Consider the following 17,290-nt stretch of genomic DNA (forward strand, 5'->3'; position numbering starts at 1 on the left):
TTCAAGAAAGAAAATTACGTTTCATTGAAAAATTAATGTTGTTGAAGAAACCATTTTCCTCAGCAATGCTATTCAATGACCGATAAGCCTGGTACATAGACCATCTGTCCTTTGGCCGAGTAACCACGCAATTACATTCGATTTAGAGGAACTGCAAAATTTCCTCATCGTGCCTCTTTCCACGGAGAGCCTTGTCGATAGTATCCTTGATTCTACCAGAGTTGGAGAGGTGATTTACCTGATCCACCAAATTACCCTTGAATCCTTCTTCACCTGCATTAACTTTACGGGTTTTTGCCTAGTTGCCAATTCCAGAAGTACCACACCAAATCCGTAGACATCCCCTTTAAGTGAAGCAACCATAGTGCTTGAATACTCTGGAGCTACATAACCAAATTCACCTAAATCCGCTTTCGTAAAACTAGTCTCATTAACGTCCGAGGCAGTCATAAGCCCTGTCAATCCAAAGTCCATTACCCTAGCATCAAAGTCCTCATCAATAAGAATCACATTGGAGCAGATGTTCTGCTGCAGAAATGGAGGCCGGCACCCATGGTGCAGCCAAGCTAGACCCCTAGCTACACCCAAACCAATCCTAAATCTAATTGGCCAATCTACGGCAGCAACACTACCATGTAACAAGGAATACAGAGTCTCATTGGACATATGCTTATAAACTATCAGCTTCTCCTCTTCCACAACACAAAATCCCAAAATGGGTGTCAAATTTGGATGCCTAAGCTGGCCTAATCTAGTCATCTCCAAACGAAACTGCTTCTCACCAAGCTTGCAAGTTGTGAGACTCATGATTGCAAAGGCTGAGCCATCGGGAAGCATTGCCTTATAGGTAGTTCCCGTCCTAGTGGAAATTATGGTGTTCTCTGCATTGAAATTGTTTGTTGCAGCCGTCAAATCAGCCAACTTAACTATCACAAGTGGCTTCTGAAACAGTGAACTTGAGTCAACTTATGAGCCCTCAACCTCTCAGCCCAACAACTGTCATCACCTCCAATATACCCCTGCTTCCTCCTCCTTATCCATCTCAAATGATACCACCACCAACCCCAAATCCCAACAACATTGAAGATGCAGCACCATAAACCCCAGGTGCAGTTATAATTGCTAGATTCTTCTTACTCGAAGCCCCACACTTTCCAAGAGGACCCCCACAAAGACTATTCCCAGAAAAATCTGCCTTCTCATGATTCTCAAAAGCTGAAGGAATAGCAGCTGTCAGATCATTATTGGCTACAGAAAACTTCTTCAGCCTACCTAAACCGGATAATTGGTATGGAATTGACCCTGAAAGCCTATTATTTGACAAAATCAAATTAGTCAAATAAGCACACTTCGATAATTCAGGAGGGATGGGACCTGACAGATCATTGTTAGACAGATCAAGGGTTACTAAATAAGGTAACCAAGTACATATCTGTGGAGGGATCGTACCAGAAATTTTGTTAGCTGACAGATCCAAAGTCTGCAAACTCTTACAGTACTCTAAAGATTGAGGTAACTGTCCTGACATTCATTTCTTGAAGTTCAAGACTTAACAGGCTGTTTTCCCGTTTGTTCCAACATGTAACTCCAACAAACTTGCACATAAATCCAACCGAATTGTTATTGAAAGTCCACGAGCTTAACTTCCCATCTGGGTCTTGTAAAGAATTTTCGACACCTTCCGGGCACTTCATATCATCCTCACGTACAGCTGACAAAACAAGTCCTGGCAAAAACATCCATGGTAAAAAAAAACTGAAGATCTTTACCCTGCTGGAAAAAGATCCCTTCATAGCTTATCACCCAAAAAAGAAACCCTCAAGAGTTTTATTTTTGCTTTTTCATTTTGTTGGTGTGAAGGAATGTCTAGCAGATTTGCGCGTAAAATATGTGGAATGGTCTAAAGAGGAAAAGCCTGTGAAGGGTCATTGACTTAGAAATGTCATTGAGAAATTACCAAACAATTGCTTAACAGTTAACAGTCGGATTGACTTGATTATTTTCTCTAATACTAATATTTCCATATATATTTTTTCTTGTGGGTGATTTTCGTTGAAGAAAAGGAAAGAAAATTGTTAATTTGATGGTGATAATGCTTGATAATTACAGCTTGTTTGACTGCAAGTTTGATTTATTTAGAAGGATTAATTAAGAATTTGTCGACCAAGAAACTATGGCCATGGTCCACTAAATATGGTCTAATTGGACAATGCACCAAATATTCCTCGCTCCTTTTTCTAATTTAATTTTAGAGTTAATTACATTTTTTGTATTTAAATTTTAAAAAATATATAAATTAATACCAAGAAAATAAGATATATAATTTACAGCCTAAACTTTTAAATAATATACAATTTACATTTTAAACTTTTAAATTATGTATTATATTAATCCAAACTCTAATTTTGCTACTCATATTAATTTATATATACAACGTTTGATTAATATTATCAAATTATGTGTTCAGACACATATTATCAATACCTTTTTCTAATATAAATTAAAAAATTTTATACTATTTACTTGAATCATAAAAATTATCTAAGATCAATCAATATTTTTGTGACGTAAAATTCACATTTTCATTTTTACCAAATATTTAATATTTTTATTTAACAAATAATATATATAATAAAATTATACTAATTAGATACCATGTATATAGGTAAGTTAAATTAATAGTATTAGAATTTGAATTAAAATCATACATTATTTGAAAGTTCAAGTACAAATTATATATTTTATTTTTTTTAGATACTAATTTATATTTTTTTTCAAAATTTAAATATAAAAAATGTAATTAACTCTTAATTTTAAGATAATATTTTTTTCAAGGATTTTACTCCTACATCTTAATTAAATCTATCCTTCTAAAAGAAAAAAAAAATTTGCAGACAAACCAATCAGCATCTTGAGATTTGTATCTGCCCAAATTTTGTTTGCTTCCATTAATCAGATTCTAATAATATCTTTTATGAAATGAAAGTAGAAGGTATTAATCATTTTTATGGTGATCCATGGCCCCGTTATCAAAAATAGTCTCTTGCAACATTCCAAGAAAACGAAAATTCCTTCTTTTTCCCAAAAAAAAATATTTTTTCAAAATTTTACTTAGCGTGCATTTAGATTTTACTGCACAAAAAATGCAATGAAATCCTAACACTCTTTTTCTTTCCAATTGCATTGCGAAATGCATTTGGATAACACTTGAATTATATAGTTGATCGCATGGAAAATTCGATGGAATCTAAGCATTTTTTTTTTCAATTATATTGAGAGATGCATTTGAATAATACTTGAATTATATAGTTCATCACAAGGAAAATGCGATGGAATCTAAGCACTTTTTTTTTTTCAATTATGTTGAGAGATGCATTTGGATAACACTTGAATTATGCAATTGATGTTTTAATTGTACTACTCTTTAGTTAGAGATTAGAGAAAAAAAATCCAATAATTCATTGATTCTAAAGCAGCTATTGTCTTAATATAAAATTAAAATGGAAAATATTTTTTAATAACGACAAGAGAGGTGCATTTGATCAAGCAATCATTATCATATTCAATTTCATCGTCATCACTAAATTTGTATTTAAATATATATTTTTATCATTATAATATTTAATATAATAACACTGTTATTTTTAATCTGATCAAAATTAATCGCATCATTTTTCTAAATAAATTCTTAATGGAATCACCGGATTCAACCATATATGATAGCAATACTATATGACAATGGATTTTCAAACACTCAATATTTTTTCTACACCACATATTGGTATGTCAACATTAATTTGTGTGGCTATAATGCAAATTGGAGACACACCAAAAATTTAGTCCAATGGGCAATAGTCTTTGATTTTTACTTTAAAGTTAAATTAACATTCTAAATGATTGAAAACATTTATCATATTTAAAAGGTGAAGGTTACACCAATTTGTATACTATAGTTAAAATGAAATTATATATGTAATGCATTTTATTCTAGAATTTATATGCATTTATCATTTAAATTGAGACATATAAATTATAACTAGAGCTACTCCAAACCGAAAAATCGAACCCAATTTATATGAATTTATATGAATCTGATCCAATCTAATATCAATTCAAATCCGAAAATTATTTAAATTTAAATGACTCAATCAAAAATGATCTTAACCAAACTATCAAACTATCACCTTTAATAGTAACTCACTTGCCAATTAGGATTTTGAATTAATTGATTAGAAAAGAAGATTTTACTATTTGTTTGAGATGGCTTTGGCATATTTGGCCAAAAGTTGATGCTATGAAAAGATATATGGTTGGTGTGGTGAAGCAACACCTTTTAAATTGAAGTAAAATGGAAGTTATATCAGGACTCTTAACCAATTTTCTTCTTATCCAACTACTTGGGTTTTTTAGTTGATAACATCATCTACAAGGAAGCCAACAAATAATCAACCAAAGACCTTGAAAAATCATAAATATATCTCAAAATATCAAAACACAATAATTTGACCTAGAAGTTATTGGCTGATAATTGATGTTTCTAATGTAATTAGGAATAGGAATCAATTTAAAGTCTGCACCCAAAAACCCGTCAATTGGAGTCTTGGATATATGCATAAAAGAGAAATTATTTCATTCATTGTTAGTAGAATTTTTAAATTTTACAAATAAAATTAATAAGACAATACATATCTTTTAAGGTATATTATAAAATAAAAAATTAATTAAAGAATGAGATGTGTATTGATCTCGTAACTTTATTTTTTAAAATTAAAAATTTACATTAATAATGTAAAAAACAAACTTTAAATATAAATATAAACATAAAAGGAGGGATCAATTTATATGGTATAACTTTTTTTTTTGTTTTACATTTTTTTTTTTTAACCAATTCAACATATCCAAAAGATGAGATTAAACCTTTTTTTTTTCTATTTTTATTTGTTTCCCTCATCTCTTGGATCTATTTAAATTAATAATTAAAAAAGATGTATTTTTCCGGGATAATTGCATATCATTTTTCAACAATCAAATATGATTTGATCCAATTTTTGGTTGAGTTATTGATTTTAGCTTAATTATGTTTTTTAATTTAATATGTTCCGGGCTTATGTCATTTTTTACTGGGCCTATTTTTTGAGCTTTTTCTTTAGGTTCTTCATAATTCAAATATGGACTTAATTTATGAATTTGGGCTAGATAAGTTTGAAGGCTAGAAATAAAATTTAGGCCCATGAGTAGCCTTTGTCTTTTTTCCCAAATGCTGGGAAAAGCAAAATTCTAATATAGAAAAGTCAAATAATACAAAAGGAAACTCTGAAACTTAAGCATCGCAGCAAGCTTTTGTCAACCCCAAAAATCCTTCTTTTCATACTGTTTTCTTTATTCCCAGCTCTTTGATTTCATCCCCATACATACATGTGTTTAATTCCATTTTATGATGGCATGAAAAATATTAGTACATTTTGCCATATATTATGAAAATGAGCTGAATGAAATGAAATTTTTTTTCTTTTACATTTAAGAAAAATATAAAACTATGAAGATAGAATGTTATCATCTAATTAATACATTATTAGTTAAAGATAATAAAGATATTTTTTATTTTTGTACCTGAAAAAATGACCTTTTGCAAGCTATTAAAATGAAAAGTAAACAAGTTTATGAGGTTTTCAATAGTTTCATGACAATGACAAAGATGTGATTAGTTAAACATCATATTAACATATGGGCTTAAATAATAATATTCATTTGTGAAAGCCATAAGTCTTAGAATCAGCCAATCAATGATTTAACTAATGCAAATTTATCACAAATTTTTACATAAATTTTGAGTAAACTCATATTATAATTATTGTTTATACTATTTAATGAAAATGATTCTTTAGATTCATGTTTCATGATTTGCATTGATGTGGTGATCTAGATATGAACATATTAATCACAAAATGACTGTGAAAGTATTTGAAATTAGAGTTAAATATACTATGGACTCTTATTATATATTGACATATTAGTTTTATGAGTAAAGTTTGAATTTATTATATATCTGAAAATATTATGACTAATTAAAAGTAGTAAATAAGAAAGATATATAGGCTGCACAATGGTGAAAAAATAAAGTTTTAATAAAATTTTGAAACCAAATTTAGAGATTTCAATTTATCATAAACTTGGAATTGACCATTGGACAATTAATATATGCATTAAAAAATCATGATAATATTTGAGATAGTTGATGTTCACTAAAAGCCATCATTATAAATGAAATAATTTCAATAGTCAAATCTACATGATTTGTAGGTATGATATAGATTATTATGGTTGGCTTAAAATAGTCATATGCCAAAATTGATGCCACAATCTTAATCACATTATGGTAATTTTTTTGTTATGTATATGGTCTAATTCATGGATTTTACAAATAATTTATCATCTATAGTTTTATATAGTGAAAATTTTAAAGTATATTTACTTTAGAAGCCATGAGTGATTTAAAAATCTTATGAATTTGAAAACTTTTATACTAGCAAAAAAAAATGCTATTTGATCCATTTAGGTGATAAAAATAAATTTGTTCATGGCAATAAAAAATTATTAATAGTGTCTATGATGAAATATATTCATGTAAGTATTTGAATTCACATAAAAAGTCTTTAAAACACTATACAAGCATGATTAAATTTAAAATCTGCCTATTAATGTAAACTCTTATATTGAGTTAAAATATAAAAGTTTTGAAACTTTTATAGAAATATTTCACTAAGAATGGATTTGAAGACTTCTTACTTAAAAAAAAAAAAAAACCTTAATAGTGAAGAGATAAATGAAATGACAACTTTGATTAAGTATATATGATATTTTAAACAATTGAATGAGACATTCTTTAATAAAAAGAATGCATACTTGTACATGGAGGGGGTGATAAGAATCAAAAGAAATAAAAATTGACACTATAATGTTATAATATTTTAGTATAATTTTATGAGCAAATTATGCAAACCAATAAGTTTAGAAGCCTAAAGTAAAATCATAAAAAGGTCATTAAAAATCTTAGAATAATTAAAATGGTTTAGTTTATTCATTGAATTTATCCAATTGTACTATAAGTATAATTGTTTAAAAATGTATAAAAGTATGGAAATAGAATGGTTGAAATTAATGATAATAAAGTTGTGACCACAACCAAAACTAACTATTTCTTAAAATGATAAAAATGAAGCAACAATGTCTGGAGCATATAAATGATATGTAAAATGAAAAATTTGGACATATTACCTAAAGTAATTATATTAGAAATTCAATCTTAAGTGGAAATAATTATCATTAAAAAAAATGAAATTCCAAGATATTTGATTAGTAGTACTACATGTAGAATGGAGTTAAACCCTTACTATTAGACACCAATAATGGGAACCCAACTTTGAATTAGTAATATTTAATTACAAAGTTTAATGGATAAAAACAGGTTATTGTTATGTGTCTGTTAAGCACTAGTAAAATCCATTTGAATTTTAGAAACTAGTGTGATCTATTGTATGGGGAGGATGAGTTTTTATACTCTTAATGGAGTTTTAAATATCTAAAGCAATAGAGTCATAATGAAAACTCTACCTATATAAATATAAAAGTAGTGTTGTTTCAACAAGAAGAATTAGAGTTTCTTTTGTAAATGTTTATTAATAGGATAAGCACATGATCATAATAGTGCTAAAAGCAGTTATAAGCTTCTGACAGAAGAATAAATAAATATTATGTGTATTATATCTTTAATTCTAACATTAGAAGTTAAGGTTTAATCTGCGGATATTATCAACTTCGTTAGAATTCTAAGATATATACGCTAACTAAAAGTTTAAATCAAGAGATACATTCTTGTATTTATAATATTTATTTGTGTGAAAGGTAAAAATTAAACATCAACATTCTAAACTAGTGATGGATTATTGATAGTTTAGAATGTGGTGCATTTCACATTAGATAGAAAGATTTAATTATTGATGAATAAAATTAATTTTTGTATTAATTTTATTCATATTTAAATAATTATATTTAAACAAAAATAATTATCATATGACAAATGATAATAATTGTTTGAATATAAATAGATTATTATTCATAAAGGTCATGATTATACAAAAAAGTCATAATCATCTGAATAGAAGTTTATATTCGTTCACTCATTATAAATAAATCTTTCAGTATAGCAATTTTTATTGCTTCTGATTAAAAAGTTTGAGATTTTGTTGTATCATAAAACCATAATTATCTTTAAAAAAGTATTTTTCATGCTTCAAAGCCAAAATTTTTTTTTATTATTTCTCTTCTCTTATTTATTTTTTTCTAACACTCTCATCAGCACTTAATTTGCTTGCACCAATCTCTAGCCACCCATCGAACCATCACCGAGAAGATCCCATCCCCTCTTAACATGAAAACCAAAAATTTTTTCAAACAAAAAATTAGTTAATTACAATTAAAAAAAAATAAAGCTTTGATGACTTTTTTAATTATAATTCATAAGTTTTTGATATTTAGGTTAATTTTTTATCACTTTTTATTCTATCGATGTTCTTTATTGTATCTTAAACAAATGATTATGATACATAAGAATATTTAGATCAATAATAAACACGTTGATTTTTTATGAGTTAATTACATGAATAAAATATTGAATTTAATATTTAAATTTAAAATATTTAATTTATTATTTAAATTATAAATTTATTAATTAATATAATATTTAAAAATTTTATGTGTCATTATTTAAAGTTAGTCATTTTAAAAATAAATATTATTTTAATTAATAAATTTATAATTCAAATATCATAATAAAAATTTTAAAATTTTAATTTCATATTAAATATTTTATTATAATTTAAAATTATTCATGATATTAATATATTTTTTATTTAAAAAATCAGCTTCGAATTTCTTTTGATAAAAAATGCAATTACTTATGGGCGCTCACAAGTCACAATAATGTTAGCTCCGGTCCAAATTCTTTTACCTCCTTGTTAATAGAATTAGGCTGAGAATCGGGTGAATCCAGCCCAAACCCGTACACATATTCACTTACCTGTAAATTTTCCTTAAAAATTTAAATGCTGGTAAATAGAAAAATTTTCATTGCCGATCTAACTTTTTTTCCCGCTGCCGAGTTGATCAATCAAACGGCCAGAACTTAAAGATCATCTTCTTCACTAAATCCTAACCCTCTCTCGCAGAGAAGGACCCACCACTTTACCAGTATTCCAAATTTCAAAATTTAAAAAGCCGAATAAATCATTGCGTCAAGAAAAAAAAAATTTTAAATAAGGATTCCCCTGTGGACCCCACACTCCGCGCTTTTAATGCATCTTAGAAACGGCAGCGTTTCAACTCTTTCGATAGAGATGTTTTCAAAATTGGATTAAAGAGTAACGACCCAATAGGAATCAACAAACTGGCTGTTATTCGTCGGACACGGCAGACGTTTTGTTTTTCCTTTTTCGTAATTCAAATCCAAAAACAAGGGCAATAATGTCCTTTCATTTCCCTTTCAGTTTACCTCCTCGCTTAGCTCCGTTCTCCTCTGGAAAAGACCGCCCATGGGAAGATCATCAACTCCCAAATCGCCATGGGAGATTCGGATGTAAGTTACGAAAATACCCCTTGCATTCGGCTCTTTTTTCTTTTACTATTTTAAATCTTTGTTTTTTGAAATGTGATTCTTTTTTTTTTTTTGGTGTAGAAAACGGTGGCGTTGAAGCTGGCGTACGCGCAGATAATACTGAACACGGCCAAGGAAGCAGCGGCGAGAGTGATGGTGTCGGAGAAAAAAGCGGCGTCGTTTCAGCATCAACTGAATTGCTCCAAGGAGGAGTCGCTTGGTGTGCTTCTTCGCTTGAAACACATGATCGATGCCAAGGTACATTCCTCTTTTGTCTCTTTTAGTTTTTTAAAAATTTCTATAGAAATACTAAAATAGCGTTCTGAGATTTGATTTTTAGTTTGAATATAATTTTCTTTCAATTTATAGATTTTTGAATATTCCATGAATTATTTGAATGTGACCAAAGTAAAATCGATTGGGATGAACATTATATTTGTTTGAATCTTTTGTAAATGTGGTTCATTTAGAGATCAAGTTTTTGAATATTGATGTTTTATTGACTCTTATTAAAGTAGTGAACTTTAAATTTCTTTTTTTGTTATTTATGAATGACGTTATATTTATTTTTTTTCTATTAATTAGCTGAATTTGATTTTTCTTACCAAAATCTGAATTTCCAGTTGGATATATGTAATATATTTAATCATTAGATGGTGTTGGAACTCTTTGAAATCACACTAGGGATGTACTTCTCAATTGATTGGGTTACTTGATGAACCTTTTCACCTCAATAAGGGTTCATTTGGCAGCATGGTGGCAGGGACTCCCACCGCGCCACATCTGTGTTTTAGGGTTCCAGTTATAAAGTAATATCATGGTGCGGTGGGAGTCCCTCCCACCATGCTATCAAATGAACCCTAAGTTTCAGATTTGTGCTATCAAATCATGTCATGCTGTCAAATGAATATTTTTTGTAGTCACAGAAGCCAGAATTCATCTATGGATATACCTTTTATCCTATATGTTTCAGCCCTAGGCTAAATAAAGTTTTTTCATTCTGTTACTGTGGAAGCACTGACATAAGTTTTTCTTGTTGCATTCAAACATTCACTCAGTATAAAGATGCTGGCGGGTAAGCCTGCCTATATCCTAAGTAGTTGTTACTCGTTAGTTAATGGATGCTATACACAACAATCCTATGTTCCAAGTAACTTAGGATCAAGTCCTCGACATGAATATTGGATTTGTCTTTTTAAACAAGCTAGAGAGTAAAATCAGGGAAATTAGTGTTTGCAAAGAACTTGGAATTTCACTCTCCCATTTTGGTTTATTTCTCATTTCTTTTGGGAAATAAATATTCCACTCTCAAATGCTTGCATTTTTCCAGACAATTGAAGCAGAGACAACATCCTTCTATCAGAAGAGAAAGATTGATGAGCTTGAAGCACAGCTCCATGAAGCAGAGGATATCATAACAGATCTTAGAGTTGAATTAAATTGTCTAGAAGATAAGCTGGAGAGAGCAAAGAACACTGAAGTGAAGCCTTTAAATGGACAAACCCCTAGTGAGGATGGATCTTCTCTTCAAGATCCAACGCTCGAGCCCACTGTACAATCTCCATTAAATTCAGCCTCAGGATATTTGACTGTTGCAGAATCTGACATGAGAAACTATTTATTGAATCAGGGAAATTCCCATAGTAGATGCTGCAATTCTGCAAAGCAAATTGATCAACCTAATGTTTCTCATGTTGAGAGTTATTGTTCTCATAACTCTGACTTGGCCACTGTACTTATGGCAAACAAGAAGCCAGAGCTGTACAGAAATGGTTGTACACAGAGAATTAGTGCTCTTCAAAGAAACTTTCTGGATGGTAAATTGACTCCTGGAGGTCTGGATGGTCAACATTCTCTCTTGAGGAAACAGTTTAGCATGGAAACAAGCGCTGAAGATGAAAGACAATATACAGGATACTCTCCTAAAATAAAGAACTTGAAGGCATTGGTCTTCTCTGGAGAAACAAAAAAATCTGTCAAAGTCTGCACAATAAGGAGGAGGAGAAAGACTCGATTTAGTAGAATCAAAGCTGGATCATGTAGATTTCGTCCTAGTCAGCACATGACACGTTGTCAATCATCTTCTGTCCTTTCCGGTTGCAGAAACTATATAATCAACAGAAATGTTAAATCTTGTGCAGGTACTCACACTGTATACTCTATTGGTAATATGGATACAACAAAAAATTCTCGGGAATTGGAAGAAGAATTGCAGAACAAAAGCAGCTGCCATGAAGATGTTGTGGCTGGCTATAATGGAAAAAGAAATGGAAAAGTGAAAGGTAGCAATGATATTGCTACTTCATTCCAGTCTCTCCTGGATCATCTCACTGAGCCTTGTCAACCTTCATTGGCCCTTAGCTGTTCTAAGACTTCGAATTCAGTCTGCTTTAATGTTGAATCAAATGAAGATAGATTGAAAACAGCTGACACTGAGAATAAGATAAAGGCATTGGCCCGTTTGGATCCTAGGTTAGCACTTATTAAATGTAATGTGGATCCTTCATTAGGATCAAAAAATGTCACTGCAAGTGTCAAGGCACTTAATAATTCTAGATTTGCTCCAAGTGCTGCTGACAATGACATTAAATTGGGAGATGAGTCTGTTTTGGTCAGACAAGAAGTTAACTCTGGGGAGATTTCAGCACTTCCATCTTCAGAAATGAGCTCCACTATGGTCAATGGTTCCATCGCGCATTCTGCCTTGGAAGGTAGCAAAGCATCCAATGTAACTAAGGAATCTTCAACTAAGGTGGATAATGTGAATGATAGACGTTTTAAATACACCTTCCAGAGGAAACGCAAGAAGGAATCCCTTTGCGACCAGGATGCAAAGACATCTGAAGAGAGCAATTTAAAGAGGAGGGCTGGGGAGAAAGAAATTAGGTTACAAGAAACTGCTAACTGTAACTTGGTTAATGAAACTTCTAGGGACAGTTGATGACTGGCTCAGGTTGCTCGTCAGGTTGGTTTCCTTTTCTCCATATAACATTTTTACTCATTGTGCTTTTTAAATCAAGTCATCTTGCTATGATTTCATATCTGTGTTAATGGCTTCAATAAATGCATTGACTTGAGATTGTAGAACTTACAAGATCCACCTCGTGACATGGCTATCATAATTGTATTTGTTCTACTAGGTTTGTTTCGCCCCTTTCGCTGTCGAAGATGTAACCTAATGAGTGTCTTTCTGTTCTTTCATGCAGCTCATTTCTCTGTCAGGCAAAAGATGGTGGTAATTGAGGTTAATTTCACATTAATCTAACCAAAGGAATGCTTGATCAGGTGATGGGTGATTCTTGATGTATGCTTTTCCAATGAAAGGGGAGTAAACGGCTACCGCTGTTGATTATAGAGAGACCGAATTGGTAATCTTCACCATTTATACAAGTCTTTCAAATAATTGTTACATTTTTTTAGAACAATATTGTTGTTGAACCTAACTTCTCTGGCATTCCCTTCCATTTAATCTTAACAAAAATATTATTGAATAGTTTGTCAAAATGGCCAAAATCTCAAAAAGTAATGGAGTAGCCATTGTTCCCATTCATTTCCTATGCATTCTCGATTTGTAGATTATTCAAATGCCGCCTAAATCAATCAACAAAGAATAAATAAATGAACAAGACAGCTATTATATTAGAAAAAGTTAAAAAAAATGAAGGTGAATTTTACCATTTCGTTATGGGTTTAATTTCATTGAATTTTGTCATTATATATTTTCAATTTCGTTGGTTATTGGATAAAAAGTAATGGAGGTGAACTATTTTACATAATAATTTATTAATGTAAATGAAATTTTATTATTTAATTTTTTGATAAACAATAATGAAATTAGAATATTAAATCTAGTACTTTTTTAATAAAAATGATAGATTTCTATCATTTTAATCATAAAAAAAATTTAAAATTTAATAATAAATTTTAATGAAATTGAAAATATAAATGTAGAATGACAAAATTCAATGAAATTGAAGTATAATGATAAAATTTAATATTGACTCATAATTCAGTAACAAATAAAAAAAAAAAAAAAAACTTATGATGCTAACTAAATGAAGTTAAAAATTACAAAAATAAAGTTTATGAAAAGACAAAAACAAGTAACAGCTTTTGGAGTTTTTCTTTTCGCTTTTAACATTCTCTTTTCCATAGGAAATATTCTCTTCCTCTATTATACAAGACAAACAAAAAGTATATTTTAGAATTAAAAAAAAAAAAAAAGCAGCCAAAGTCGAGAATCAACAGACCCTTTTAAAAAAAAATTAATGAAAATTTGGTTGTTTTATTGAGAAATGGGACATGTGGAACTAACAATCTAAAAGATAATGCGAATATGATACGAATATAAAATATAAATATAACATAATTTAAAATTTTAGTAATAATTATATTTAAATTTAAGAAAATAAAAAAAATATTTTATATTTTTATATCAATATAAATTATTATATGTAATTTTCATACGATATAAATATATATATTTTAATATTTTATATGATATAAATATATAAATCGTTAAATTTACGTACGGATTATTTTTCTGTAACATGATTTTAAAAAGCAAGCGTGCTTGAGGACCTTCACGTTTCCAATCCATTGTTACTGTCATAAACCGGCAAAATCTCTGCTCCCCATTTCTCCTTTCCAATCTCTGTCTTTGGCAAAAAAAGGCGTGCAGGGCTCAAAGCCTTTTTGAAAAATTGAAATGCATTAGCATTACCGCATTTACCAACATTTTTTTTTAACCCATGATTGGTATGTTCTTTACTTTAGCATTTCATCAATTACATCAACAATCATGCTTGCCATTTCTCTACTTCTTTGTAGACAATATCCATCATTGAGGCCATTGAACAACATATAACTTTATGACATTCTCAGTTCTTAATCTGTTCATGTCAAACTGATCTTTTAGTTTTTGATAATTTTATGATTTTAAAGAAAAATTTTAGTATCAGATATAGATGTGTATCCGGCACGAACAGATTTTTTATATTTACAAAGTTGGGTATCTATTCCTAGGTTTCTCTTGCATGTCAACATGGGTATTTAAAAAAAATGAACCTAAACAACATGGGATAGTGGAATGTTTCACAACTTCATTGATACGGACCCCAATGAAAGCTGCAGGGAAAAATGGTTTTAGGCCCACTAGTCTGCACTCTGCACTCTGCACTCTGCACGCCAAGCCCTTACATACACAAACTTACATGACTAAATCCTAAGTTGGAGCAATCATAAGGTAACTTTATTGTTGCTGCCTGTTTATATCATGTTTTCTTGTCTCCCCTTCTCACTGCACTCTCATTTCTTCACAGCCTTTTCCCATGTTTTGCCTCTGAATTTCACAGCTGATGGAGCCAGGGGTTCCCAGAGCTTCCCACTAGTGGCATTCTGGCAAATTAACCATACTTTCAAGGTGATTCTAGTTTTCCATTTTTATATATATCTCAATTTGTTCACCTTGAACATGTAAAGAGTTAAAAACCCAAGATTTTTGAAGCAAAAATATGGCGGAGAAGAAAGATTTTTACTACTGCCAAAGGGGAAATGGAAATGATCAGAATGTGAATACAGCTTTGTTTACAGCAGGCATAGTTCTTTTGATGGTGTGTTTGAAACGAGCTTCACTGTTGTTTCTTGCTGAACAATGGCGAGCTTGGGTGTTTCTTGTGTTAAACATTGTGCTTTTGGCCATTTTTTTCACTTCCATGAACCCAAATTCAAGCCAAATTAGTCATCAAGAAAGCAAGAAAAATGATGAAGAAATGAAGCAGAAAAGGGGAAATTGCAATGATGTTGAAGCATGCAACAAAGAGCTGATGCTCAACTCAAAGAAAAGAAGCAAAACTGAAGCTGATGAAGAGAAACCAGAAAATGATCAACTGCTGGTTGAAGAAGAAAACATTGAGCCTCCAAAGCTGTCAAAGGAGGAGCTGAATGAGAGAGTTGAAGCTTTCATTGCCATGTTTAGGCAGCATTTGGCTTTAGATGCAAGAAAGGGAAGAGACCACAAGTTTCATGCAGAGAGAAAACCAGCTGATATGAAGAAGCACATGACCCTTTCATCTGATGGAGTAAATTGTTTAGTTTTGAAAGTTCAAGGGTAATGTATTTCCTTTTTGTTTTTTTTTTTTTTTTGGATCTTCTAATTTAGAATTTAAATTTTTATTTGATTCCCATTTTTCTTTTTGGTAATGAATGACCAATTTTCTATTATCCGAACAACTCTTCCAATTTCAGTTTTCCCCCATTTTTTTAAAGGTAAAAAAGTAAAGTCAGCAATATGAAGGCCATTCTTTCTACTTTCACCTTCATCGTGAAATTAATCCAAAATAGATCAAATTCTTCACAAATTTAATTTGTATTTTTTTTCTAAAAATGATTATGGTTCCCTTTATTTTTTCTTTATCCATTCTTTATTTTCCTCTTAATTGAGTTTTAAGTTTCGTTCTAAAAATAAATTTAATTTAATAAATTTAATTTGATTCGATTCATAATCATCTTTAACAATAACCATTATAAAAAAAAAGTAAAATGAAATTCGATTTTTTGTGTTTTTTTTTTATTCATTTGAAAGGAGAAATACACTTCTAAAATATTATTAATAATGTTAAATTTTGGTTGAGCTTAAATTTATGATAATATATTCCCTTTCACATTTTAATTTTTAATTGTTGGAAATAAAAAAAAAAAGAAAAGTTTTGAACTTGGGCTGAGAAGAGTGGACAATGGAGAAAGATTGGGGCCAATTCCTTTATCCCTTTAATTAGCCCACCAAGAAAACAAGCCCAATTATTAGAATCTCTTGGGCCACATCCCTCTTTGAAAGTCTAAAATTTTGGAATTTTAAAGTATTCTATATGAAATTATGAAATTTATTCATTAATTAAAGGACCAATTAAAAAGATACAATTTAATGAATTAAATTAGAGTTTTTTTTTCCTAATAATTCAATAGGTTTTGTGAAGGATTTTTTTGGGTATCAAAGAATTGAAGTCTAGGGTTCGAATTTTATGAACCAAACAGAGAATTAGATAAAATTAATCAAAATCAATGCATGCAACCATCAAATAAAGTGAAAAAAAATTCAATAATATCAAAATGCCTAAACCCATAATCATATATTAGACTAAATTGAACATTTGATTGATCAAATTGTTCAATTCTCAAAATTTAATCAGTCCATGAAAGTTCAAAAGCTTCAAATTTCTTTAAAATTTTCTCGATAATGGATAACTCAATAATATACTCAAATTTATCTTAATATTATCATAATTGCATTGAATTTCCATGAATGAAACAATATTTTTGTCTTTTCATTACTTTTTTTTGGGGCACAAAAATTTAAGAACGAAAAAAATTATCTTATATTCAAAATCAAGATAAATTATCGATCCATAAAAAAAATTTACGAATTTTTAAAATTTTTTAAATTTATAAATAGATTACTAATAAAGATTCGTAAGAATTCGAATATGAATATTTTACATTCAAACTTTAATCTTTAATCATTTACGTCAATTCCGATTAATTTATCTTTTAATTACTTAAATAGTTAAAAAAAAAACACATAGGTCCCCCAATAGATAAGGGCAGGTCAAGGTTCACTGAGATAGACAGATATCTACAAACAGC

At 29.8% G+C, this 17,290-nt stretch overlaps 2 protein-coding genes and 1 pseudogene across 2 annotated transcripts; 2 read left to right on the top strand and 1 right to left on the bottom strand.

Moving 5' to 3' along the window:
- Window positions 1–2,096, bottom strand: LOC111293411 (inactive LRR receptor-like serine/threonine-protein kinase BIR2 pseudogene; annotated as a pseudogene).
- A 7,340-nt stretch (window positions 2,097–9,436) lies between these two features.
- Window positions 9,437–13,140, top strand: LOC111292287 (uncharacterized). Its single transcript, XM_022884582.2, has 4 exons — window positions 9,437–9,631; window positions 9,731–9,907; window positions 10,980–12,614; window positions 12,856–13,140. The coding sequence occupies exons 1-3, from the start codon at window positions 9,617–9,619 to the stop codon at window positions 12,588–12,590; spliced, it is 1,803 nt and encodes a 600-aa protein (XP_022740317.2). The 5' UTR covers window positions 9,437–9,616; the 3' UTR covers window positions 12,591–12,614; window positions 12,856–13,140.
- Window positions 13,141–15,116: 1,976 nt separating this feature from the next.
- Window positions 15,117–15,879, top strand: LOC111293412 (Putative membrane lipoprotein). The gene has a single exon (XM_022886156.2). It carries the CDS (start codon window positions 15,163–15,165, stop codon window positions 15,760–15,762), a length of 600 nt encoding a protein of 199 aa, XP_022741891.2. The 5' UTR covers window positions 15,117–15,162; the 3' UTR covers window positions 15,763–15,879.
- Window positions 15,880–17,290: the final 1,411 nt, after the last annotated feature.

Source organism: Durio zibethinus, chromosome 10 (assembly GCF_047325235.1).
Source record: "Durio zibethinus cultivar Kanyao isolate XHJ-2024 chromosome 10, ASM4732523v1, whole genome shotgun sequence".
NCBI classification, from domain to species: domain Eukaryota; kingdom Viridiplantae; phylum Streptophyta; class Magnoliopsida; order Malvales; family Malvaceae; genus Durio; species Durio zibethinus.

Coding starts and splice junctions, on each gene's coding strand:
- LOC111292287 (XM_022884582.2), top strand. Junction 9,908..10,979: donor AACACATGATCGATGCCAAG/GTACATTCCTCT, acceptor GCATTTTTCCAG/ACAATTGAAGCAGAGACAAC.
- LOC111293412 (XM_022886156.2), top strand. CDS start 15,163: ATGGCGGAGAAGAAAGATTTTTACTACTGCCAAAGGGGAAATGGAAAT.